This window comes from Anser anser (assembly GCF_964211835.1).
Source record: "Anser anser genome assembly, chromosome: 6".
In the NCBI taxonomy this organism is placed as follows: Eukaryota; Metazoa; Chordata; class Aves; order Anseriformes; family Anatidae; genus Anser; species Anser anser.
In genome coordinates, this window is record NC_139726.1 from 15,426,930 (window position 1) to 15,454,780 (window position 27,851).

General features: G+C 43.0%; 1 protein-coding gene across 2 annotated transcripts in view; it reads right to left on the minus strand.

Moving 5' to 3' along the window:
• ADCY5 (adenylate cyclase 5) overlaps positions 1-27,851 on the minus strand; it is a 221,056-nt gene that overhangs the window by 6,846 nt on the left and 186,359 nt on the right. For both annotated transcript variants that reach the window (XM_083841338.1, XM_083841339.1), the window contains exons 10-20: positions 24,704-24,848; positions 22,967-23,064; positions 20,084-20,171; positions 13,918-14,034; positions 12,200-12,364; positions 10,075-10,250; positions 6,267-6,293; positions 5,316-5,448; positions 3,164-3,427; positions 2,644-2,848; positions 1,673-1,797 (exon numbers count right to left, since the gene is read on the minus strand). In XM_083841338.1, the coding sequence (XP_083697464.1) occupies positions 1,673-1,797; positions 2,644-2,848; positions 3,164-3,427; positions 5,316-5,448; positions 6,267-6,293; positions 10,075-10,250; positions 12,200-12,364; positions 13,918-14,034; positions 20,084-20,171; positions 22,967-23,064; positions 24,704-24,848 (1,543 nt within the window). The remainder of the gene's footprint in view (positions 1-1,672; positions 1,798-2,643; positions 2,849-3,163; positions 3,428-5,315; positions 5,449-6,266; positions 6,294-10,074; positions 10,251-12,199; positions 12,365-13,917; positions 14,035-20,083; positions 20,172-22,966; positions 23,065-24,703; positions 24,849-27,851) is intronic.

The following is a 27,851-nucleotide window of genomic DNA, read 5'->3' on the forward strand; positions in this document are numbered from 1 at the left end:
ATAAAAAGAAAGAAATGAGTCACGTTTAAAAAAATGTACCTGGTAGTTCAGGATACTCAGATGCACTCATTATGTCACTGGAGAGGTAGTAGGAAAATGGGTTAAAATATTTTAAAAGTCCTCAAAAATGGCTTTAAAAATTTACATAGTGGATGTATAATTCAGGAGTCATTCAGGAGGCTGTTTTATGGAGGAGAAGGTAGTGGGCAATGAGAAAGAGCCAAAGAACGGAACACTAGCCAGCATCCAGATCCTCTGGGCAGATGCCATTCAAAAAATAATTACGCTGCAGAATAACAGAGTGTTAAAGGCCGGATTTCGTGAGCTGTTCAGGGCCTAATGAGGCAGCTAGGTGTAGCACAGTATTTTCTGGAGCCTAAGAAAACAAAACCAAACTTTTGGGTAAATCATTCCTCCCAGCTACCTAATTTGCAAAATCCTATCAAGCAGCTTAACTAACCTCACCCCCAAGCTTTTGAAATACAGCACTCAACGTGCTTGAAGTTATTAGACCCACTGACAGGTCCGTCGTAGACGCTTACTCTTCTCTCGGTTTCCCAGTATCTGGCTGTTACAGCAGATGCTATTCAAAAGCAAAAAAAAACCAAAACAAACAACAACAACAAACAAACAAAAACAACCAAAAAAATAACTGAAGAAAAATCTTGGGAAAGTCCAAGTCTGTCTTGTCTGAGTCACTCATAAACACAAACTCTAAGTACTTCACTAGCAAATGGGCAACATAAAAACAGCAGCAAATTTTTGTTAAATCCTCTCTCTTCTATGGTGAAGCCTTTCTGACTTTGTAATTTCTCATCCTTTTTCAGGTGGTTTTAAATATTTCCAGTTCTGGCTTCCTGCTGCTGTCGTGTTGTTGTACTGATTTGCTTAACTCAAATGAGAGTTGTTCGGGGACTGTCTTGTGGGAAAGTTTAAAGGGTGTTGGATAAATATCGATCCAGTTAATCGACAGCTTACTTGGATAGAAATGGCATGGCTTCCCTCTTGGATTTTACCTCAGTTACTCATTATTTTTACATCCCTTCAGTATTTTCCTGGGGAATGACAATCTGTAAGTCTGGGCCTTGGCTCAGCAAAAGCAGGACAGCGAAACTGAATCAATGGAAAGGTGACTGCCTGAATGCCAAGGAGATGTATGGTTACAAGACAGGTTCCATTAACCTATTTAACTGTTCTCACTCTTCAGTGTTATATTCTCATTCCACTGACGTCTAGCTCCTTGCTAGCCTCACAACACAGATGGCACCGTGAACAGAGAAGTGACATACAGAAATACATTGACACGAGTCCTTGGAAAAGAAAACAACCCACACCTTGCGTGTAGCCTCACAGCAAAGCCACCAGCGTGAGTGGGTAAGCATCCCAGCAGGACGGTGTGCCCAACGCCATTGTGCTCAGGGAAGGAAGCTCAGCTCAACACTTACAGAACTAAACAGCAAGTTTTTGACCCAAGGTTGCTATGATGGGCAAAATTAAAAGGCACAACTTGATGCTACTACTAGCATTCCCCAGTTTCCTTTTCTTTCAGTGCTGTGTAAATAAATATATGACCTAAAGGAATAAAATGAAACTAAAATTCCAGTTCTAAATACATTCCAGAAGCCGTAAGTGATACAGGCAGTGTAAGTTTGTTTTCCAGTGATTTCCTTACCTGAATCCTGTCAGGCACCCCTGTACTGTCCATTCGGCTGGCTACATTCACCGTGTTTCCCCATATGTCGTACTGGGGCTTACGTGCTCCTATCACCCCAGCTACCACAGGACCAATATTGAGGCCTAGAAGTAGGGAAGAAATCCCACAATGCTCAGATCCATCACACACGAACCACATGAAGCTTGAGGCAAGTTATTTTTCAGACAACAAAAACTCCTGAGGTTCATCAGTTCTAGCTGTGCTTTACCCTGACACATAAAGTTGTTGCCAACTGCGGGGAAAGAAACTTTAAAGAATAGTTGGCTTCTTTGATCAGTTATGACTGTCTGACTGGCAGCACTTGCTGCAGCTGCTCAATCCACAGCTATTTTCCAGTACCAGACAGCAGGGTAAGTGTTATTTGCCACCCTGTTGCCAAGCTAACTGCTCACTTGGCCGTCAGCACACTCTGCTGCCAGGTGGATGTGAGATGGGCACTGCAGCATCCCGACAGCCTTCAAGTGCGAACCCCACACTCGACATCCTCACCTTTTCATCTCCTTCTACTTTCCCGTCTCTTTTTATTTCCTGATTTGAATGACAGCCTAATGCCCAACACCAGCTGTTGAACAGCAGAGCCTGGGACCACTGGGGATGTGGGCAGTGGAGCACATCACAGGTGAAATGGGCCCAGGCAGAACCACTGTGTGTGACCATGCCATGACAAGAGCTTCTCTGCACCAAAGTCAGTTGCCCAACTGCTCCTGGTTCTCCAGGGAGCTTTGCTAATAACCCTGCTGCCTTAACAGCACTGCTCTGACATTTCACAGCGGCCCGAGCAGGCAGACTGTTATTTTTCTGTCACTGGGTACATAACAATTAACATAATTACACACCTAAGGTAACCTCTACGTTTTTCTCTCTCTGTGAGATCCCCAGCTCAGAATGACCGCTACTGATACTCAATCCCATAAACGCAGTGACATTACCTATCTTCATCTGGAAGTTGTTGAATGAATGTTCATTAATGTATTTCATTTGGTCCATTAACCTCATGGCAAAATCAGCCAGAGCTTTGATATGTGTCTTCCCTTCCTTGTCGTAAGTGGAGTCATTGAGGCCTGATGCAGCCATGTATGTACTGCCAATGGTTTTGATCTTCTCCAGCTGCCGAAACTGGTCTTCACTTATTATCTGTTACACATGAGAAGTGCAAAGAAACTGAATAGTCAGACACATACATGCTGTTAATGTCCTTGCCAAGTGTCCTCTCTTGGTACGAGCACTACAAAACTGTAGACAGTCTGCATTACTCAAAGTACAGAAGGAAAGGGGACACAGGAGGGAAAAGGCAGTGAAATGAAAAAAAAGAATTAAGACTTCTAGAATGGGAAGAAATGAAACACGGCGCAAGGATTCAATAAGCCACCTTCCTTCATAAGTTCAGCAAAGCCCAAATAAACTCATTGAATCCATTTGCTCTAGCCACACGAATTTTCAGTGACTTACTTCATCAAAATCGGCAATGATCTCGTTGAGCAGTCTCAGACACTCCACCCCCTCATTGTTGGCCTCCAGTTCCACATAAAACTCTGAAAAGTTGCTTATGGAGGCGAACATGACAGCCACACACTCGCAGGACTGGTAGTACAGTTCATCATTTCGCCGCTCCTGAGCTAGGAAATGGGCTGCCACGTCCTTCGGCAAAATGTTGTGGAGGAGGCGTCTGTTATAGGCCTGCAGTTCCTCCATTTCTTCTTTCTCTTCAGTGGCCTGGTTTAGGAGGGAGAAAGAGTGACATGCTTATTCTGCATGTAACTGCTCTAGAGGAAAGAAAAAAAGCTGAATGTGAACTTGCAGGGAGGACAGAAATAGAGGAAAGTGGGGGAACAGCAAACAAGGGCAGAGGCAGAGAGATGCAGGAACGTGTTTTGCAGTGGAAGATGTTTCTTTGTGCGCATGTATACATAAAAGCCAAAGGGGCTCCCTACAGGCAGAGAGAATAACACCAAAATCCATTTTTGCTACATTTCTAGGCACTGAATCAGGTAATCTCCACAAGGCCTGTTCCTTCTGGGGAATTCCACTACAATCCTAGCACCCATGACATAGCTGGCTTTCCTAGACAAGCACGTAAGGCTTCAGGAGGAGCATAGAGGTGCGGGTATTGATAACTTTTCTCTCCCCAGTTACCTGATGGTTGCAGTATTTTTCTCCTTGTTTTACTTTTTGCCATTTTGAATATTTCTGAGCAAAGGACAAACACGGGTCAGGCAACAGCTGGAGACTGCACAACTGGTACAGAAGACACGTAGAGTGATTTGGCTTATGGGAGCCCTGGAGAGCACCCTGTGTACAGCATGATCAGCTTCAGCAGAGGCAGCAGTCAAAATTCCCCTAACAACATACAGCATTTTGAAATGGATTTTCTTCAATTATTATTATAATTATTTTTCCAGTGCCTCTTGTTATTCCTGGAGAGCTGGAGTTAAAAAAAGGGCAGAATGTCCTGGCTCTTTGGGACACTGGCATGGACAAACACAGCTTAGCCATCCGCAGCAGCCATCACAGAAGGGATTACCTCCCCAACATCCCTTACCCACATGGTGGCAAAGAGCCAAGCAATAGTTGCAAAGCATTTTATGACTTTGCTGGCTTCTAAAACGGGACATTTGAAACTGGAGGTTAAGTGAAGAAGGACCTTTCAGAAGGTATGTCCAGCCAGAACAATGAAAACACCTGGCGCTGCCTGGGGAAACAATATGCTTCGGCCAGCTGAGCACAAACCTGGAACAGGCAAGTGAGCTCATCTCCGCCGTTGCTTTACCATTTATAAATGAGGATAACAATGTTTATCTGCTTCCCAAGGAGCTTTAATTAATTGGTTCTTCCTCAGTGCCTCTTACTCAAACCACTGAGACCTATTATTAGAAAGATGTCCTACTGTCCAGAAGGCAAAAAATCTATAGAAAACCTGCAGTCCTGTGGTTTCCCAGCTGAGTCATGGGCAGAGCTGAGACCTGTCCTGCTTACTTGAGAATCACATAGGACACCCTGACATCATTCATGGGCACATGTAGTAAAAATATTAACACTGAACCCGGCAATGGAAGCAAAGAGAGGCATCGTCTGTACCATGTTGGTTACCCAGTGCCGCTGCCTAGGGGCTTAATGAAGATTGGACATGAAGCCAGTTCTCACTGCTTAACAAGATAGTGAATGAAACTGCATCTGTGAATCTTTCATACCTCTAAACACAGCAAACTAAAGTTGACTGAACTCTGGGAAGCAAATCAGACGCAAATATGAGCTTCTTACATTTACAGATTGTGTTATATTACAGGTTCCTGCAACAGTGACAGGCTCAGGTGCCTGAGTTTGTTAACCAAGATCTTCAGATCTATGATCTTTTATTGCAAGGACCATCCTAAGTGCACTTACAAGGAAACACAGGGTTAAATTAAATAACCAGGATGAGAGGCACTCAGAATGAGAAGTACAAAAGGAGAAAGGAACGTTACTGGTATGCCTAGTTATGTGCCAGGTTCAGATTAAATTCAAAGGCATTTTACAACACTGAAACTTGATAGTGAATAACGCAATAGTTTTAGGCTAACACCAAAGACTGTGTATTCCTCCAACACAGCAAACACCCACTCACCTGGAGTTTCCAGAGGAAATCAAGCCTTGCAGTGGATTCCACTTGCTGGGCATGCAAGTACAGTGCCAGGACAAAGACTGTAATGATGACAGGGGTGACAATCTTCAGCGCGACTCGTGTCATCACTGGAGAGCTGCAGCCAACAAAAGAGCAGAATTTCCCAGTTATTCTTAGCGTGGAGGAACACAGCACACTCCCCCGTCCTCACTTTAAGGCTAACTAACCACTGAAGAAAAGGCTTTTTTTCCTTCCCTCTGTAGACCATGTTGGCAAAGGGAAAACAATACCTGAAATAAGCTTAGGACTTTGACTTACAGGTGCTGGTTTCTGAAGCAGGACTTCAAAATCAGAAATTTAATCCAACTTCTTAAAGTGGGTTAACATCAATGTAAAAGCCACTTTCAAGAGAATAGCCATATGTGCTATGCTTGGCAAAACTGAAATGCTAACAGTTCTTTAGATTGTATTTACTGTGTCTCTTGCCTTGCCTTCCCCAGCCTCCAAAGTCTGGAACTGTTCTACACTTCCTACTTCGCTAATTAGACACTTTTTAATGACTTTTGTCTTATAAAAAAAATCTAAAAGCTGAAAAGAACATTAAGATACATTCCCAACCCTTGTGACAAGCAAGTAAATAAAAATTGTCTGAATTACAGTTTTACAGCATGAAAATATCATTGTGATAAAACCTTTAATCTGTAACTACAAGATCTATGAGACGCTCTGCAAAGCAAGTTCCCATAGGAAAGGATGCTCTGAGAGGAGCTATTTAGCCAAAAGGGCAATACCCAATCCACTTCGGGTATGTGTGCTGTATTGCACCGGATCACAGCAGTGCGTACACAAGTACCAGGCACCACCGGTGAATCAACATGCTGATACTGCACCTTGTGAACAGAAAATCCCTTCTGACAAAGACCCATAAAAATATGTCATGCCAAAGTGACTCACCATGGTAACGTTGCATTTTCTGACACGCTGCAAAAAAATAAAAGAAAACAAAAAAAACACAGACAAGGTTAGTAGAGCGGTGTGCTTCCTCGAGCACTCGTCCTTCTGTACCTAATGCAAGAGTACCTCTGCAATGTGGCACCTCTAACGCTGTGCGGGGCTATAGCCCTTTTAAAATGGAAAAGAGCAAAAGGACTGGGGGAGAAAAAAGGTCGTCTGAGCTATGCTCGAAGATCCAGAGTGATGGTGCAACATGGCTAATTTAGTTAAAACATCTAAGGAGCAATGAGAGTCAGAGAATCACTTGGGATTTGAATGTCAGTGTGGGATATTTAGCAAATGTTTGTGCATCTGTCACTACTTCATTACGTCAGGCAGAAAATAATTGATCTAAAGAAGGAAGCTTTTGGTTAACATCTCGTGAGGGTTAGCTGCCTTCTTCCCCATTCATTGTAAGCCGGAGGCATGCCTAGCTCCTTTACCTCTGGCACTATCCCCTTCTTCTGCAAGTTGCTCATCTCCAGTGCTGCACCTAGCTATGGGTACTGCACACAAGCACACTGAAGAAAACCCTTAGGCAGACTGCTGGTACTATTCACCACACTGCAAAGGGCTCCTATGAAGCAGAGCTGCTGAAGATGGAGGGTGTGCTTTTCTTACAGTGAAAGGATGGAAAAGAGCTTTCTGGTAGGTAGTAGTTGGCTGAGCTCCCGACTGATTGATTGCTTAATGCTGCTGGTTTCTTCTCAAGTGTGGGCGGAGTATTAGGTGACTGAGAACCTCGTATATGTATCTTTTAAAATACTGTTTAAATGGAAAGAAAGAAATCAGTGGTAAAATTACCGTATTGTCATTGACTTGTGGCTTTGCAGGCTACTAATGGGATACATCTTTACCTTGGGAAACTCATGTTTGTCCGAAGAGCATCAGACCAGAGTTTTCTCTCACTACAGTGTCAGAGCTAGAAATGATCAAAACTGAAATAGCCAAGGGAGCCTAACTGAGCATAAAATTAAAAAATAAAACCATAGTTGCTCTCTAACCTTGTTTGCTCCAAGACATTTTTTTCATCTCTGAGCATGGAATTTCTTCTGACACAGATTTTGCAACCCGTTTGTCTTGCACATGATCTATTGCGAGGCCTCCTGGCCAGCTCCAGCACTGACCACGTAGCAAAGCCCAGGTTGTGTCTGGCTCTGGACCCAGGCTGGGAGCCCTGGAGCCAGCAACTCCCACGCTAAAGGATGGAGCTAGTCGGAGTGGGAGACACTTACTGCATGCAGCATGAGTCCCCTGCTCTCCTAAATCGCTGCCTGGCCAAGGATGACTGACTGCCTCATTATCAGTCTATGACAAGATGGGGCAGATCTGACCTTTTTTGCTGGGCCTGCTGCTCACTGTGGGTGCTATTCTTGCTCTAAAATCCTCAGCAGTAACACAGACTGTAAAATGCAGCAAACCCAGCATTTATACAAAAGCTTTGGATAACTGAAAATGCCCAATGCAAGCAATAATGGGCGTTGCACTGCTCCCCGTGGGACAGACGTTTCCAGTAGCAGATAGCTCTTTAATTACTGGAAGATAAAACAGTAAAAAACTTGCCAAATACATTCCTGTTCAACATTAAATGCACTTTTTTAGCAGGAAGGGTGACTGACTTTGGGGACAGCTCCTATAGGACAACAGCATCTCCGGGCTTGATGAACAAATTGCTGGGCAAAGCTTTTTAGGCTCCGCTATGCAGAAACCCAACTGAGAAGACCACATGGGTCCATCACATCTTTAAAACCAATGCATTTATCTCCTGCGTGGGGAAAAGGTAAGACAGTAGAAGCTCTGTGCATCCAGTTACACTTCATGTGTCACCGTGCTGGTGTGTCACTACAGCCACGGCTACCCAATCCCAGCGTGTTACAATCAGCCTTTCAGTTGCTTGCATGCTGCATTGGTTTGTACACAGGAGTGTGAAGCGACATCTGCATCACTTCTAATTAGTCAGAGCACCATAATGACTGCAGAGCAGACAGTAATTATGTCGCTACAACGGGCACCCAATTAAAGTAGTATGAGGTCATTTTTTTTTTTTTTTTTTTTAATATCAGCCGGACAATAAGGTACATCTCTGAACTCCGTGTTACATGCTGTGCTCCCATCCTGCACAACGCACAAATGGACTGCCAGGCTTTGAGGCATCAAAAAGCGGTCCGTGGAGCTCTCAGGACAAAACAAATACCATTTAACGAGAGAGAATACAGTACCACAGAAAGTTATTTCTGGGAAAAACCTGCTAACCTTCTCCACTTTATTACTGACATTTTGATTGTGGAGTGACGTAAATTATACTACTAAGTGCTGTAATTTCACTTAGTGCTTGACTTACAAGAATGAAATGATATTTGGGATATAAAATGCTTTTTTTCTAATTGTGTTAGAAAATGATAAATAGCTTCCACTGTTGGAATACACACCATCTGCAAAAAAGGAAGGGAAACCTCATTCTCCCCATGCCCCTACAGAAAGCTCCAATGGGTTTCCTACACAATTTCACTTGCGTGAGTTAACAAAATAATTTAAGTGATTACTGCCAATGGATATAAAAGCCATACATTCATTAATTATTAATGGCTACATAGGAATGTTTAAAATCATGGAATATTTATGCGAAGGACAGAAGTAACCAGGTGCATCCAGCCAGTAGGATTTAATGAACATCAAGAAATTTGAGCAATTGCATCAGCTACTTCATAACATACAAAACAGCACAGGGCCAGGGGCATATCCTCAACCACGCTCCTGTCTCAAGACAGGAGCAACCATAGGTACAATCCTTACAGATGTTTCACCTAAATTGGCCTTTAAACTATCAAGATTGGAGATGTTACAATTGCCCTACTGGGTTATCCCGTTGCTTACCAAATCTTTACCATTAAAGAGTTTCTCAGTGTCTGTGCAAATACTTTGGTGTGATTTAAATTCATGTTCTACCCACACTTGAGCACAATTGTTGCCCAAGAGGGGAAATCATCAGAAAAAAGTAGTTAACACACCAATGCAAACTCCCAGTGAGAAATGAAACTAGTGGAGGAGGGAGTGTTTATGAATGTGCCTAATTTACCTCCCCAACATGAGTTCCAGGAGAGGTGTATCCATGTCAGTGGATGGATGTTGCAATCATAATTAATATGTGACCTGGTGAAGACAAACTACCTTTTGTAAGTGAAAAGGTAACTGGATACTCCCTCTTAGCCCAGGTCCCTCGGTGGGGAATTCTGCTGTGATGCCAGCTTTTCAAATGTAGACACATGTCCAACAGCAGTAAGGAGATCACTAGCCAAATGTCAAATACATTTTTCGGGTGCACTACAACAGAGGTCCACATATCTCAGTGGTTCATTACTACATCCCTGAGCCACCTCAAATTTGTAGGGGAATTTTCTTTTCTTGAGAAAAAAACATTTCTATATTGAGAGTGTATTACCAGAAGAAGTGAGAATGACTAACTGCAGCTCCCCATTTCTGGAAGAAAAAAAAACCACAGATCCACTCTGATTGCAGTTGTATTTTGTTATTAATAGAAGGTTCATTAGTCAAGTTCCAGAATAAAAAGGTCTTAAAGAGACCTGTGATCTCCTACTCTTCAGAGGTGGAGAGCAGCATAGACAGACTTTAATTTACAGCCTGCCTGCCCTGGTACCATGCACTTCCCTTGCTTGCACCATGGCCTTGGCACGCTCATCCACCTAATATCACACTGAAATCACTGGGTGAAAGAAATTAGGTGAAGATTTCAGAAGTGAAAGGCACTTACTAGGTGTTAGCTGTAACCAGGAGATCTGCGTTGTCAAAAAGGTTCACCCCTGGCACTTCCACAATGAGAACATATATAAATTCAATGAATAACATAAGGATCAGTTTTCCAATACAGCTGATCTGAAGGAACACAGAGCAGGCCAGGAGACTCAATAAGACACTGTAGGTAAAGTACTGTATAAAGACAAAAAGGGGGAAAAAACAGAAGAGAGATGAATGTCAGCTGGATAAATCAAAACTGAAAACAAAGGAAACTAAACAGAGGGATAGAAAGGGATTGGGAGTCATGTGGTTGGGCTGAATGAACACGTAGACTTAGTTCTGCTTGTGGGATCCTCCAACACTGCAGGAGATTTAAGTGTTAAATCTGAACTGAAGGAGAGATCAAATCTAGCATTCTTATCAGGCATTGTTTTCTTTATACTCAAGAGGTGTAGGGCTCACAACTATAGACATAAGGTTGTGGTGTAGGCTCACCCTGGACGTGGCTGTTAAATTAGCAGAAAGGCCCATCCAGTTATTTTGGAATACTCCATGTATTGAAGTCCAATTCTGGTCCCGAATCTGTGTACTACACATTACACAGGACCAGGGGTATTAAGAATTCACCCTGTCAGGACTTACAGACATCCACTTGAGGCCAAATGGAAAGTATTGCCCCTGCTGATGAGACACACTGAACCCATTGGCAAAATAGGGGCTGGACGTGCTTCTACCAATGCCCAACACCGTGATCATTTTTTTTTCTGCCAGCAGCTGCAGAACCAGCGTGTGTATGTGTGGTAGCTCAGCCTGCTGCCACACCTTGCTTTAGCAGTCACCAGGGTACGAACTTCTGCCAATCTGATAGCTGAATGTTTACCATGCCAGTGCTTTCCAATGTGATTGCAGGTTGCGAGTGCTGTGTATCGCTCCTGGGAAAGCTGCTATAGATGTAAAACCAAGGAGGTATGTTATCCAGCTCATCGCCTTCCAGCTATCAAATCCATGAAGCTTTAAGTTTCCACTCTGTCCAGACAGGCCTATTTCTGGCCTGACAACTGTATCCATCTTTTCAGTTAAAAGCAAATCCTGGTTGAAGAATAAATATGCTCATGTTCTGAGCTCATTTATTAATAGTTAATTGCTGATAAATTCAATTTGAGAAAATCACTTGTACAGCTTGTTATTTGACTCTTCAGTGTCTAGAAAATGCGTGGGTGTTCCTTGTGGCAGAGAGGTAGGATCCCCCCACCTCTGAAAGCACACTGGGAGCAGCAGGCACCTCCTGTACCAGCTCCAACATCTGCCCTGCAGAGCAACGGGGAAGGACTCCTCCTCCTTCGCCCATTGAACAGCAGGAGCTGGCTCGATGCTGTGATAGCATTCTCTGCATGCAAAATGGCTGCTCCCCATTGATTATAGTCCCTCTTGTTCTGAACTAGCACTCGTCACCACATTCTGATGAGTGCAGGCTATTTCCAGTTTTCCACTGTGCCAGATTTTGCTCCTGGGTCTTTCTGCGGACACACCAGAAGCTTGTGCGGGGTTGAAAGTCACGGTAATGGTGGTCTCGAAAACCTCACTGAATCAGACTGTGGAAATATTCCCATCAGATAAAACTGAAACTAATTCAGTGGGATACCAGGGCTTTCAGCAGCACCTTGGACACCCGCATGGCTACAGATCAGCCATAAATCTGAAAAAAATATACCATAAATCCAGATGGTTTTGCCATAAATTCTGCCTGCATGCTAGCGAGATTTTTCCCCTCACTTTTCCATTTGCAGCAGACAACACACAGAGTGGTTGTGACGTATAAAGTCACAGAAAGGTCTTGAATAGCTATGCAAAAGGATGATTTTTTTGGCAACGTATTCTACCACTGTATAAAATGTATTTGCTTTTTGCCATTAAAAACAATCATAAAAGCCTACCGATTATTCAACCCTGAAGGAACTTAAATGTGGCTGTGGACTCCTGATAACAACTTCAGCCACCTAAGTTTGTGAATAGTGGCCTGTGTCAGCCTTATAACATCAGTCAGGAGCAACCTCCTTTCCTCTGAACAACCAAGATTTATCACACAGTTTTATAGCCCCTTCTCAGATGAAGCTCTGAAGCCCATTTTTTTCAAGCAATACCTCTGGAAAGTTGCAGTTAGGCAAAGGACTGTCACAGAACCCCTGCAACGTGCCCAGGCTGTAGTTGGAAGTCAGATTGCTGATAAGGCATATGTCCACCCGGTCAGGCGTGATGTTGTATTCTGCAGCCATGCAGCTGGCAAGATCCACAGTGCTGCACATGAACTGAAGAAAAAGATGGTATTAAAGGCACAGACAAGGAGAATAAAATCAAATAGTTTCTAACAATTAAAAAGCCTCTTGAAAATGGCTGTAGCAGGGGAATTAATCAATGTGCAAAATGAAATTGCCAACCCATGTTTTATTGGATGAGCAATGGCTATGCTTTTCTCTCCCAAAATAATAAGTAATAAAACCCAGGTTGTGCACACTAGAAAGCTAGTTTGGTGTTCAACTTTTGTGAACAACTTTATGCCTAAAAGCTTACAGGCACAGGGATTGTAGCTATGTACAAACACATTCAATTTTCTGTGATAAGGTCCTGGTGTATTTCTACTGATAGGAATTTCTGAACTGGTAACTTTCATCTGCCGTCTCGAAGTCCCTAACACTTCTGCAGTGGATCCTTGTACAGGAAACACTTTACTGGCAAGGCTCACTCAAGGTTTTATGTTATATTGAGGAAGCAGTAGAGCCCCATTCTGATCTCCATGTGCTGTTCCATTTGTCCGTTTTGCAAATTTTTACACAAAGCAATTCACAATTGCAGAGAATCAAACATTATACAGAAAAATAAGTTTCTTCTGTGTGGTGCTCAGCAACCCACACCAGCTCTTTGCAGGTGTGCTGTGGGTGAAGGCAGTGGGGTGCCAACGCCACTGAGCTGGCACCTCCTATACAAGTACCTCACCAGAGCACAAAACTGTTCCTAAATCTCCACAATGCAAATAGGGAAGCTTAGGCAAGAGAACATAGTGATCTGATTTCAGGTGTTAAACCTTTCCATTCCGGTGCAAGTCAGCATTGCCTCAGCTGAGGCTGTAACTGAAAGCAGAGTCATGAGAAATCTCTGTAGCTACCCCCAAGTCCCGGGACCATCTCTCTCTCTCTCTTTCTCTTTTTTCTCCCTCTCTTAAAAATTGAATTAGATGTATGCAGGCTATAGAATGTTAAAGTGGTTTCTTTAAAATGCATTCAGCCTTGAAGCTATTTGTGCAAGTGAGAAACCAGCAGCCACGGGGACCTAGAAAACAGCCAGTCTCCCTCTGAGTCTGAAATCAGCAGTGGTGTTTGAATGTGAAGCAAAACCACCCCAGTCCCAAAAGTGAAACTTAAAGCAAAGTCTTTACAGTCCCTGTTAAGCGATTACTACACTCGGAGCAAGATTCAGTACTGTGCAGACGGCCAGCGCAAAGCCCACGCAACACTTAAGTCCCACTCAGTACTGTGGGAGTTAAATGACGCATAGGCCTCGTGCTGGCCCTGCATGCTGGGGTGCGTTTCAGGCATGGTTTATGTACTTGTAGAAGGAGCATTTAAAGAATCAGAAAAGAACACGGGCACAAATGAGTACCAGGCATATAATGGGCTATAGGTATGCAGCTGCCTGGCTCCCATTTCCTTTCTGTGCCCAAAAAGCAAAAGGGGACTGACCTCAGATGCTGTAAGCATTAGGCAGGATTACATTAAACCCAGTGGTTGTAAGGGTTATAATGCAGCAGAGCACTAATAAGAAAACTGTAAAGAACTGAGTGGGTCAAGGGAAATAATGCACGTACCATGTTGACAAAGGCAGATAGAAAAACCAGGATAATGGCAAAGACTCCAACTAAGGTACTATTGGTCCTGGACTGTACAATCTTCCTAGAAAGAGTCTGGAGTGGAGCTGGGAAAAGCTGGGTGTGGAAGAAAAAAAAAAGATTATCTAAACATGTAAAATCATTGCTTATTTTACAGATTACAACTTGCATTTAAACTGCCCACATCCTCCAGTGCAATGTCTGAGTGGATGCTGCACAGGGGTCAGAGAATGGCTGTAGGGATGGCAGCTTTGGGACAAAGGCGAGCAGGAACGTGACAGCTTTCTGGCCAAATCTATTTATTCCTTCCTAGTGGAAAGGCTTCTGCCTGATCTCAGTTTGTGAGCTGAGATAGCACTGTTCACAAGACTGCACTCATCCTGCTGTGAGAAGCAAACCACAACCACCTGTAACTGAAGTAACAAGGAGCTGGAGCTTGTAAATTACTGAATTAAATTTTTTTAAAAGCAGAAATGAAAAAAAAATGTGTTATATCCCTTTGATGAAGAAGCAATATCACAGCACTTTCCGGTGCCATTTCAGAAACACATTTAAAAAGTCTTGGCCAGCTTCGTGCTGTGTTACACCCTCACTGGAGAAACCAGCTGGCCTCGTCTCATCTGCAACACTCGGCACCACAGACACAGAGGGCTAAAAATAACCTCTGGTAAGGGCAATCACACAGCTTCCCTAAATAGTCTGTACCAGAGATTAGCTATTATCAAAGTTAGATTTCTTCTAATTGCCTTCTAACTGTACTCCTGCAGCACTCTTTGCTTTCAAGTGCTGCACTGTACCCTAGGTAGAAACAGGCTCTGCATTAAAGCTAGACTAACCAGGAGTGCTTTGCAGCAAGGGTCACACCTCAGCATCGACGAGGCCTCCTTGCTCTGCATCAGTTTCCAGAGAAGTCCAGAAGACATTGAAACAAACTCCTCGTTATTCGGTACCAGCAATCCGACACACAACTGAGGGCTGGAGCAGCGAGAGGTGGACGCAGAACAGCCTTGAGCGCAGCCACCCTTTGACCGGAGAGCATCAGCCCCGCAGAGCCCTTCCCCTCTCTGCCACAGCGCCGGGGACAGGGGCTCTGCTGAGGACTGCCAAAGTTTTCCAGAATCCAGCTCTCCTTTCCGTACCCGCACACCGCATGAATAACCTAGCCACTAGAGGGTATTTTTAGAGACACAAAGAAGCTAGCAGCACAGCGACACGGCACTGCAATTTAACTATGACTAACGTTTCTATTAAAAGTCTTGCTTTTCCCTTTTATCCTTCACTCTTACATCTTCAGAGATGCAACATTTTGTCAATGCATAGCTTCCCACACAGCGACCCTACAACGCAATTACGAAGCGTTAGAGTGACTGAAGCACTGATTAGCTGGTGACTTTTACAGAGGGAAAGAGAGGCCGACATGGCGAGAGTTTAAGGAGCCAATTTCACCAGTGCGTGTATAAAAACCCAGTGAACTTCAGGAGGGAGGACAGGGCAAGTCTCTGTTTGGGATAGCAGAGTGGAAAGGGGAAATTCGGGTCCTAACTTATTTGCACTGGTTGAGAATTGATTGAAATTCACTGAAAACTTATACAATCCTTCAGGCTCAGGCAGCCTCCTTCTGTGATCTCTGGGAAATCAGGCACCTAAATAAAACTCAGGAGCACTTTGCTGTGGATCTTGGCTCAAGCCCCTGCTGCCAATGATCCCAAAAAAAGCCTGACTTTGAACCAAGCCTGAGATATCAAGCAAAGCTATCAGTGGAAGACACTTAAAGTCTAATGAAAGCATGTTTTCTTTGTATTAATCTTGGTTCTCATTACCAAGATTAGGCAAAATAGGGAAAATCGTAGGTCAGTAAACAAGTGCAGATGGAAAAAGTCCTGAGGAGGTAACGAATGCCAGAAACCATAGGAGGTTAGGATTGCAATGGAGAGCACAGCAGCACAGCTGTGCCGCCCATCTGAGCAGTCTCTGCCTTAGGAACAGCCTTCATGAAGGCTCTGTAACTCTGTAACCTCTCCCCATTTTACAGAGGCAGATCCAGCAGCCAGGGCACTTGCAGTCTGGAGGACTTCTGTGGTAGAAACGGGGAACCTGTCTCAGCTCTGACAGGTCAGCTCTGCTCTAGTAACACTCCTTCCATAAAAGCATCCACAAGTCAGGGGTATAACAGTCCCAAAAAAGACAAAAAGAGAAAAACAAAAAAGTAAAGTGGATGGCTTTTCTTCCCATTCTCCAGTGAAAAAAAAGAATCCTGCTGTCCTAGTAAAAGAAGTAGAACAATCAGGATGTTATAGCACACTGAAAATCTGTTCCCTGTTGCTGGTCAGCCCTCTGGTTTTGTACTGCCCAGCATCATTTACTCCTGTTAATACAGCTCAAATCTTGCCTGAGTGAAGAATGATACAAGGGAGGAGGGTCTGATGAAATGGCACCTCTGAGCATGCACATGCATCTCCTGGGAAATGTCATGGAAGGGAAGTGTGACGTTGTGGACTCTGTCACTTGGCTATCCAAGATTCACATTTGGGTTGCCACAGAAACTTGAGACCACTTGTTAGCCTTCTTAAAATCCCCATGTCAGGAAAAATAACCACGGTGGGAAAAAGGAAACTGGGCTCTCTAGTCAATTCCAGTTCATTGTACACTGAAATGCATAAATGCTGCAGGAAGACCTAACTTCCCACAAGAGAGAGCATCAAAGTACACAGTGAATACAGAAGGGGAAATCAGGCACTGTTGTACAGGTGAAAATCCAAATTTAAAAAGCAACAAGTACTAGTGCTACATTGAAAATGATCCACATCATCCATTCATTCGCATGACAAAAATACATTAAATAAAAACTGTACTTTGCAGTAACAGCTGATCACAGACAGAAGAGTAATATTTGTCCTTTTTATCTTCTTCAGATATATTGTGGACATGGAAAACTGCTTAGATAATTGCTGTTGTCTGTGAGACGAAAAAAAATTGGAGGTCTTTAAGTTCTGATTTTTCAATTTGTAATAAAAGCCTTTGAGTCATTTTGAAGTACATTAAGATGCTTCTGGAGTAAAAGACAATATCTCCAGGCAACTTGATGTTGCAAGTCCATTTATGTAACTTATTTCACTGAGATTTATTAGTCTATAAAAAAGTACAGTTTTCAGAAGTATTTTTCCCTTGCCTTAGAAGAAAAAAAAATAACAAGGAGCTTCTAGTGCAGCCTTCAGAGACAGAGAAACAAGTAGGCAAACTGTACCTATGCAAAACCACAGTCGCAAAATCCTATCCTACTCTCTGAAAGAGACTAAGGGATAACTTGAAATTTCTCTCATACGTGCTCCCAGGAACATGCAAGAAGTTAAATTCCACACAGCAGTTTATATACCAGGAGTTCAGGATTTTAAGAAGAAACACGAACTTGATAAGTTAGCAGCAAAACAGATGTCTGACAGTGGAGTATTTGCAAAGGGACCCTGGTTCCCATGACCTTAGACTCTGTTGGGAAGGAACACCATCTCACGGTGGCCAAGTCTTCATGGAGTATCAAAGTGAAGAACTGGAACTCTCTTGTTTATTACAGCTGAAGAAACTTGGAAAGCCAAGCTGGCTGCATTGGCAGGTCCAGGATCAACTTCTAGTCCGTGGAGAATTTTATAGTAGAAGATAATAATGACAGCAAAAGAAAATAAAACATGATCAAGCTGTCCTGAAAGAGCCTGCTGGCCACTGTCAAAGCCCGAGTTGGAGAGGCCAAAACAAGGAAGGAAGGAAAAAGAGTCACTTATCATGTAACAGCACAGCAAACAGGCAAAAGTTATGCTTGTGCTGTTATCCTGAGGAGGACACCTGCTTTCCAACTTTGTATGGAAGAAACCACTGGTATGTAAAGTACATGCTTTCCTATCCCACATCCGAGTGTGAAACAAAACAAATAATGCTGACATCTCCGTGTCTTAAAATTTTATCTAAAGGTTCTGTAAAAGCACCTTCCTTCCTTGTGTGTATTTGTAAAAAGGCTTCCTGAAACAGTGTGGAGTACAGGAATAAAGTAATGCCCCTTAACCAGGGGCTGGATAAACACGCTGATTAAAAAACTCTGAAATGAAACACCAAAATCTTCAATGACAGAAGTAGGCTGCAGCTGCTGGGAACTGCTGCCAACATACAGGTAGCTGACAACGCAACCATACAGCAGAAGTACCTGTCCCCTAAAAACGCCATCTCATAATCAGATGTTGTCAGCCAAGGCTAATTTGGAGCACTAAAATGAGGTAATCAAAAAGGTACTGGAGCTAGAAGGCTCTCTGTTTTCAACATTTGCAATTTGTGCATATAAGGCACTGATCTCACTGTTATACAAAAGCACCTTGTGGCCCAGGACAGAATGCTGAAGACTCACTTTTCCGAACACTTCATAAAATCCTGTTAAATTCTGATATTAGTCTGAATTCATTTGGATGTCTTGTGTTTCCAAAGCCTGTCCACTGAGGCAAAGGCAGACTAAAACTGGTTGCAGGCACCAGTGAACAGACTTCTACAGGAATTTGGAAGGTCAAGGCAAAGAAAGCAAGACTGAACATCCCTCACGGTCACGGGGACTGAAGAATGCTATGTGCCTTTTAAATTCGTCAGTATCATGGAAGCAGTCTAAGCTTGTAAAAGCCAGTGTGCGACAAACAACCGTGCGCTTTGAAATCTGCCTGGTGGCAAGTCCGCCACCTCGAATCCTTCAGAGGTCTGGGTCTGCTACAGCTCTTGCCCCAGTAATTGCACAGCGCCACAGGTGAGCTGGTGTGCTGGTCCGGCTCTGCGTGGCTGGCAGTGTGTTGGGATGTTGCTGCCTGTGACACTGCAGTGTAAATAGGCTCCAGCACAGCTCTGCACAGTTTATAAAGTAATGACGCTCAATAGCACCTTCACACGTAATGGACACACCAAATATAACCAGACATCAGTGGATACCATTTCTCAGCTCAAGGGACCCAAGCCTTCCTATTAGCACTGTTATCTCTGACTTGTAAGTCTCATTGATGGTAAACAAGCAGGACTCATGAGATGCTGTATGTGGCTCCCTTTAAAATTGTCGTGAGCCCAAGGGAAGCCCCATGAGCTCTTAAGTGCAAATATAACCTAAAGCTTCTTTCACAGCTCTTACTAAATGAGAGGGCAAAGCTTAATTCTTTAAATCTAAATTTCAAAAGTCATAAAGATGTGAAAGGTGTAAGGCTGTCAAAAGCACCCACCTTCAACTATTAAAAATGGCACAGAGAAGATAACTAAAACGAGGCAAATCATCTGTCTGACATAATCCGTTACCTGTTTCTTCTGCAGAAAAATTAATGCTTCTGAGTTATTTTATTCCAAGCTCTGAGTAACAAAGGTGAGCTTGTGCTGAGGTGCCTGAATCTGTATGTTTTCCAGGTTCAGACACTGGAATGTATGGAATCTCCATGTGTGGAATGGAAGTAACCCCAAAACAGCAGATACAATCAACTAGCACGAGCATTTTAATACAAATACCTTTGTGTGAAAAAGATGAGCACATCACCCCTTCCAAAGCACTGATGGCCATTTTGCCACAGAATGCCAAGAATAATTAGTATAATTTCAGATTTCACACAACGTATTTCTCTGCTTATCAAAACCAGCTACAAGAAAGAGCTCACTAAATGCTGGAAGCTCTGTATAGTCATCTGAGAATGGCTGATAAAGTTATATATGTTTATGGCTTTTACTTCCCCTCAGGACATTTTTCCGCGATGATATTCTGCTTCTGATAATCTGCCTACCCAAACATGCATATGCAGCAGGGGACAGTACACAGGCTACGCCGCAGGAAGTTTACAGGGAGGAAACGAATGGTCAGTGTTTTGTTCCACATTGGGAAATGTGTTCTTCTTATATCAATATGAGAGTGCCTGCAGGGGACTTAATAGACATGCAGATCCACAGAGTGATTACTGCTTGCTGAGCTAAAGAGATGCCAACCCTAACATCTGTTTGCAGTTCGTTCTGTCTTATCAAAGGCTTTTTCTGTAACCCTTGTCACATAGTGTGGATAGGATGGCTAACAAAACATGCTACGTTAGCTGAAGAAACAGATTACTGAACCACTTAGATTTGGCAAAGGACTTTACAAAGAAACCACGTTACTCACCTTTACACAGGAGTAAATGACCGAAACAAACACCACTGTGGTCAGGATCAGGAAACAGGTCAGGTAAAAACCCAGCATAAATGTAGAGCTGAAAGCAAGGAGGTTTCTTTTTTAATGCACATCATATAGAAGAGTTACAGCTCTGCTCTCAAGACTATGACATTTGTACAAGCTATGACACACTGCACAGGCTTTCCAATTAGGATAGCAGTAGGAGATATGAGGTGCCTTGAATACCAACAGATACTCTGCCCTATTTGAATTACTCACACAGGCTGCAGAGCAGAGAATGCTGTATCTTTTACAGCAATCACCTTCCTGCCAGGGTGACAGCAGAGGGATTGAGAAATATCTCCCATGCCTGAGGAGTTGATGGAACAATCTGTTGTGGTGCAGTGCTACACACATGCAGTGCTGCACACTGCAGTGAGGCTGAGTGCACGTGAAATCTGCAGGGGAGGCACGTTTCATGTCAAGCTGATGAAACCCGCTTATTTGTGCCCTTTATTTGTACCTCAGGAACTGCTGGGATACCTGGTGCTCTTTATGAGGGAACGCACAAAGGAAAAGCTTGCTGGGGATAGCTAAACATTCTTGCCATGACTGCGCTCTGTCCTGTGTATGGGATGGAAGCAACCATGGCATGAGGACAGACAGGGAAAACAGCTTTAGCCTGGTCAGCTTGAGACGTTCTTCTGTTTTCTCTGTTCCTCTCAACTTTGAAGTACAAACAGGACCCCAGGGCCAACTTTGTACTATGCATTTTGATGTGTTTTGATCATGAAGATATTCAACAACAATTTCACAGTGATTGGTCTCAGTATGAAAGGACAGGCCCCCTCCCAGGAGTTTGCCTTGTTCATAATTTAAAGGAAGTGTTCTTGCAACGTGACATTAAGGCTAACCACACCAAAGCCAGCTGGTCTCTGTGTTCTCTCATGACTACTAAGATAATTGTACTTGCTAATTCACTGTTTGAGCCTTTGTGAAATTCATTAAAGCTATTCCTCTTTATCATCATAAATTACCACTGCCATTTTGTCTCTAGTGTCAGATTCGAATTCCACATTGTGTCTTTGATGAAGCCCTGATGGTGACACATACACTCCTGTGGCTTCTGTTGCTGCTTATCTGTTACCTTCAATGGAAGACCAAAACTATGCAACTGAAATATCGAGAAAAACAAACCAAAAGTTGAGGAAAAGTGTATCTGCCCTGCAGTTAAAACACGAAATTTTATTTACTCTCTAACCCAATTATCTTTGGCCAAGCTACCTTACAACGCTAACAAACTTACCAAAATAATTAAACAAATAAATAACCACCCCTTACGGGCCATGAGGAAGGAGATGGAGCAGTGTGACATTTACACCACACTGCCATGAGGGATTGGCTCCTGCATAATACAAAAGAGTCAGCCATATGGTTGCTGCAGATCAGAAACTGTCAAGTTGTCATTTAAATGTTAAACTGGGTTTTATGGAGACAGTTTGGTGGCTGCTTAGGGAGTTTGATGAGTACAACAAAGGCTGGTAGAGGGCCTCTGCATGTGCGAACTCCAGGCAGTAATATCCAGTCACCAGATCCAAAGTGCAAGCCTCATTACTAAAGAGGCCAAACTCTCAAAGAATATTTTTGGCCATTAGCATTAATTGCTGGAATTTATCTGGTTTCAGTTTTGAACCTCTAGATTCCCAAAGCGGAGCTGTCTGTTTACACAGTGCATTTGTACTGATGTTATTGCTGATCCAATACTTCTTTGAGCAGAAGTGAATGTCCTCTTGCCTGGGAGAGTGAATGACCTCAAACATCAGACCACACATTATTTCTATGACCTTCTGAATAGCTCATCTGAATGGCACTAACCAATCTCTACTCTGAAAAGAACTGCAGTGTGAACAGAAGTAGAGAGCAGTTGTAATGACAGACAATAGTATTGGAACTCTCTTTAAACAATTTTTGTCTTCTTGTAATGAGGATGAATTTGGAGCACTGTTAGAGCTTCTGAGATATTGTCCTTCAGATTAAAAATGACTAACTCTGAATTTATTTCCAACACAGCAGTGAATGATATATTATTGCTACTAGATGAGAGGACAGGAAATACCAACATGCTTTAATTTCAAGACATTTTTTATGAGCTCTTTGAGAAGAAATACCATGGCTGCAGAGCTCACTTCTGGAAGAGATCCAGTGGGTTACACTGTGCCTTTCAGACGCAGGAATACACTGCAGTGGTCCAACAGCACTGTGCCCCACAGCCCCAAGGAGCTTATTCCACTCCAGTCCCTCTCTTGCTCGGGCAAAGAAATGACTGCATCCCTTAAACCCTGGATGAACTACCCAAAGCTTAGGCACATGTAGCCTTCTGTACCTTTCTTCTTGCATTGCTAGTCTGAGTCCAGAAGAATAAATGCACAACAGGTTATACATCACCTTTGAAGTAGACCCTGAGACCTCAGCACTCTGAGCAAGGAGGCTGTGATGGCCTTTTCACCTCTCTGTCCTACTGCATTTAGATAAGAGGACAGACTAGCTTCATGTTGTGAATGCATATTAAGCCTTAGTAGGCAATCCTTCCAGCTTAGAGATATTTGTGTTCCACAAACTTATAAACGTGCTGAAATGAATTTCCTAAGATGGAGGTAAATGGTAAGAGGAATCACATTAGCAAAACAGAAATCTTCACGTGCCAGTGAGGAAGTTTAATATGCACTAGAAATGAGTGAAAACAATAAGCACCACGCATCACTTGAACATGAATTATTTAAGCATTTTCCTTTCTCCTTGGTGCTCTGAGCTCTCAAGAAAAAAAAACAAAGAAAAGTAGGCCAGAATACAGGAGGGGAGCAGATGGGAGCAAAGGGATGAAAAGATACTCACTGTGGCACGATTATGATTTGAACAAAGCAGATGAAGAGGAAGACTAGGGAGGCACAAGCCACGTAGGCTCCAAACCTGTCATCCACCTGCTTGGAGTACTGCAAAAAAAGCAAGCAACGTTATGTTAGTGAGAAATTTGGCTGACTGCCTTTTCCCAACAAAAACTTCATTCTTGGCTTCCATTTAGGTCCTTGGAAAGCACTGTTGGTAGGAAAAGACCAACATTACAAACTCCCTTTCTCCCTGCACAAGCTGTAAGGGCTTGAACCCTTACAGGGCTCCAAAAGCCAGGGAACAAACCCACACGGCTGGATGGAGACAGGATTCACAACTTGATCCTTGGACATGAGGAACAGAAACAGATTAAGTGGGACCAGGATAGCAGGTGACCATCATCAGACATAAACTTCTTTCATGGGAAGTTTCTACCAACAGGGATGAATGTTGCTAATGAGAAAACCTCTTTTTTTTTTTTTTTTTTTGAGCAGACAGCTTGGCTCATTCTAATGATAGTGCAAGGATGCTGCAGTATTCACACAGTCACTCACTCCAACTACTTGCCAACATATCAGTCACATGGGAGCTGCATCCGATTCCCAAAGATGCTTTATTTAGCTTGAAGCATGGTTCTCAGTACAGACGGTCTCAATGTTTGAACCAAGAAATAAAAGGTGCTCAGAACAGGTGAACCACTAATTTCCCTAGCAGTTTTCAGCTATAAATTTGAAGGGGAGGAGTGGGGGTAAATTACATGCTTGTGCTTGTATTCAATCCCACGCAGATTCATTGAACAGCTATAAATCCTGAAAAAGTCTGCTTTTGCAGTAGGTTGCAATTCTTGTCATTGAAAGAGTATTTATAAATAAAATAATGAAATGATCAGTGCAAACTTAATTACTGAAGATTTATCCATAAAATGGTGAGTTTAACCTGAATACTGCTCAAGTATCCCAAGGATTTGGATAAAAAAAAAAAAGGAAAAATAAAAATGTAAACTTTAGCTTTCTTTGGGCAATTAAAAACAACAGTTCATATGGTAGCCTTAATAGTAGCAGCCAGGTGCCCCTGGAATTAACTGAATTTAACTTCACTGCCTACCACAGCTGATGTTGTCTCTATTAGATAGATGCAGAAAGTAAAAAGATCTTTGCCTTACAACACAAAGATATCTGAAATAAAATCAGGAAGCAATGAGCTATACAGGAGCCCCAGGTCTGCTACTCTGCTCTTCCAAATCTGTATGAGAAAGAGAACTCTAATTGTTGCTTAAAATTGGTTCCCAAAGAGAAAGAGAGTATGGATTGCATCCCAGTGAACCTCAGTAGCAGCTGGGGCTCCCTGGGTGGCAGGGAAAAGACCCTCCAGAGGTGAGTCAGATCTCAGGCAGGCTGAAGCAGGTTCCTCCAGTGACTTGAAGGAGATAAGGGGTGACTGCAAGCTCTGTTTGGATGCCTAAAGAACAGAGGAACAAATCTGGTTTATTCTGTATTCCCTTTACAGCTCATCACTGCATAGTCATGTGTTTTCCTGCCCAGTGCTCACTGCAGATGACTGTGGCTTTCTAGGGATGCATATATTATGGCTTCCATGATGAAGCACTGAATTTTTAAGACCACAGCCCCATGTCCAACATCTAAAACCTTACTTAATCTATAGATATGAAAGCTTGACCTTATGCAGGAAAATTAAAACTCACGGCAAGCCTGACTGACAAGTTGCAATATTAGCCAGCATTACCTTTTTCTCCAGGTCAGGCTCCCTGAATGTTAAGAGAAACTTGCGCACATGCTCAGAGCGTAACCGATCAATACTTCTGGCATCGATGGCCCGGCCCAGAAACTCATCCACTTCATCTTCTGGGTTCATACTTTCCTGTGTATTCCTGAGGATGTGAAAAAAAAGAACATAAGAGGACAAGATAATTGCCCCCTCTTCACCACATGTTATCATCTCACTGTATAACAAACTGTAGGTTAATGGCATTTTGCTTATGACAACTTTGAGCTGGAAAATGGATTATGAGCTGAGAGGAAAATTATACCAGCTGTGGAGCTCATTGACAGTCCACCAGTGAAAGGATTTATTTGGCTTTTTTTTTTTTTATTTTCTGTACTACATCCATCAGGGAGCTGTTTTCTTGCTTTGGAGTCTCTTTACTGTCCTTTCTTCTCAAAATCAGGCAGTAGTTTCCTTCCCTCCGCTAGTCCTTGGACTTATTCTTCCCTGCATTTCCCTGCTGTCCTATCTGTTATTGCCTGAACTGGCAAAATAATCTATGTAACCAGTCACATTCACTGCTCCTCAATAATAATTTCTATAAATATGTCTGTGAATATTTCTGAACTTGAACAATTGTCCACTTTTGAGAAAAAAGTTGTTCACAGAACAAACGTAGGAAAAAATGTGGCCTGACTACTCACTGCCTCCCTTTTATGCAGTTATATATGAGTAAGAGAAACATAAACCAGATGAAATTTCCTGTTTATAAGATATTTACTTAATTCACTTGAGATAGGAAAAAGGTAGCAAAAGAAAATACAACATAAATTAGATTCTGCTTTCCAAATATGTGGAAGAGATTTTTAAATTGCTTATAATCTTTAGCACCAGTTTATTTTCGATACTCAGCTACAGCTTCAGAAAAATTAGGCTGATTTTCAAAAACTGTTGAAAAAAAATAACACCGAAAACTTAATTGCCCTGAGGCATTCCACACTGAGTATCATGAAACCTGAAGCACTTCCCAAAAATCTCTAGTTCTTAAATCTAACAGGATTTTAATGACTTGATGCTGTCACTTTAATGGCCTGCCTTAAAACTAGCCACAGGCAGAAATTAAAAGCTGATCCTGAAGTGCTGTTTTTCTGCTCTGCTTACAGGATTGCCAAGGACACAGAAGTTGCGCGGGGGCATATTCCAATGGATAACTATTTCTGTGTGCAAATCCCACGATGGGAATGAAGCTCCCAGCTCATGTTGTGTGACCTTCACCTTTGGCACTCTGGAGAAAAGTCCCGGGGTCTGACAAGCAAGATGGGAAGCTGCACTGCTTTGTTTTCTGGGGGTTTGTTCGCGCTGCAGGACAGGGCGCAATGCCCAAGGCTGTGCTGCAGTGGCTTGCAAACCAGGACGTGACTTTGGGCTCGCGGTTAAAGGTCCCTTTTCAGAGGAAAGGCTCTCCAAAGGCTTTTTACAGAATGGAGCCAGACTTGTAGTGTCACTCTGTGCTCCTACTCTGCCGCATACTTCTCACCAAGAGAAAGGCAGACCAGGCCCACGGGCCTGTTGCCCTCCTGCCCCTGCCCAGCCTGCGAGCTGAAGTGCTGGCACCACAGCTAGGCCGCATTGGCGTCCCATCAGTGGCCACACAACAGCACCTCATCCAGAGTTGTTTTTATTTCTGGACTCTAGAGTTATTTAATTCCTTGAAGGTCATATATTCTGCTTTGAAATTAAAACGTAGTTTTGTCCCTAGAAGGACAGGAAATTCAATTTACTTCTAGATGCTTCCTCAGAGGAAGCACATCTGCTTAAGCACTCAAGAAGAGGCTGCTTATTTTCATTCAGTCCTCACAAGTCTGTCTTCTGGACTAATAAAAATGAGCAAGGAAATTATTAGGCTTTGTATTTACAGAATGTCTTCCAAGATCCTGCGAGTTATTTACACATGTGGGCCATTCACATTTAGTCTTTTCATACCACATGTGAGAGAGGCAATACATTTTCCCCCAGAAGTGGAAAAAAAGAGTCAGCTCAGCATCTTGGTGAACCTCAGTCACATTTCGAGCTCCAGTTCAACAGCATCACTCAGGAAGACATGAAGAGGAGAAAAGATTGTCTGCTGGGGTTTTGGCTTTGGCCGTCTCCAGTTCTGTAATAGGTTCTTATGCTGCAGAGGGTATTTCTCATACTACAATGACATCTGTGGTTGCAGCTTATATAGAAGCATGCCTGCAGGTTTTAAGTGACCTTGCTGGGACACTCATCATGAGGCAGTCACACTCGCACAAACTGCAGGAAAGCCTGATCACCTACATATACCTAGCTTCTGGGATGGCTCTGCAGCCAAGCACTCTGCCTGTTGTACCCCAACTAATTACTGTACAGAAAGTTTGGGTACATCTTCATAACTGCACGTTTTAAATCAAAAGACAATTTTTTTCCCATGCTAAGGAGAGCCCTGGAGGCAGTGCCTGTAAGTCAGAGCTGAGGTACTGCCATAGACAAATGAGATTCGTATGTTGAGATGCTTATTGATATATTGATAGTGTCTGGGGGAAAAGCACGGATTTCAGGCCCCTGTGGAACTTTCAGAAACACCTCTTAAAAACACTGCTGAGATCTCTCTAAATGCAGCCAACAGAAAACGGTTGCATGGGACAGGAACAGCAAGAACAGAGCTCGGAGCAGCTTTTGCACTCTGCTTGCACATGTGAAAGCCAGCAATTAACCCAGAGATGCTGGCTTCGGAGTAATCCAAAAACATTCTGCTGATTCGGTTACTTTCTGCAAATGAAGAGTGCGACCAGTGCCAAAACTACATGTATGCCATAATTTTAAACGCTTCATGCCTAGATTCAATAACTAAATCTGCATTTAGGCATGTAACTGTCAGGACCTGTTTTCAGAGATGTGTGGTGCCTCATCTTTGCTGTCAGAGAAGAGCTGTGTTTCTGCATGTGAAGGCACTGGACTGAATGCTTGACATGGTTTAGCCATCTGATTTTAGACAATGTCACCATGAACATTTCCAACATTTCCTTCTAGAGTTTTTGTTGGTGGTGTTTTGTTTTTTTTTTCCTCCAAAACTTTGTCCCTAAATTAAACAGACTGCTGGATCAAGAGAATCTGAGGCAATTAGGAGCTTCTTTTGGTGCTGAGCAGA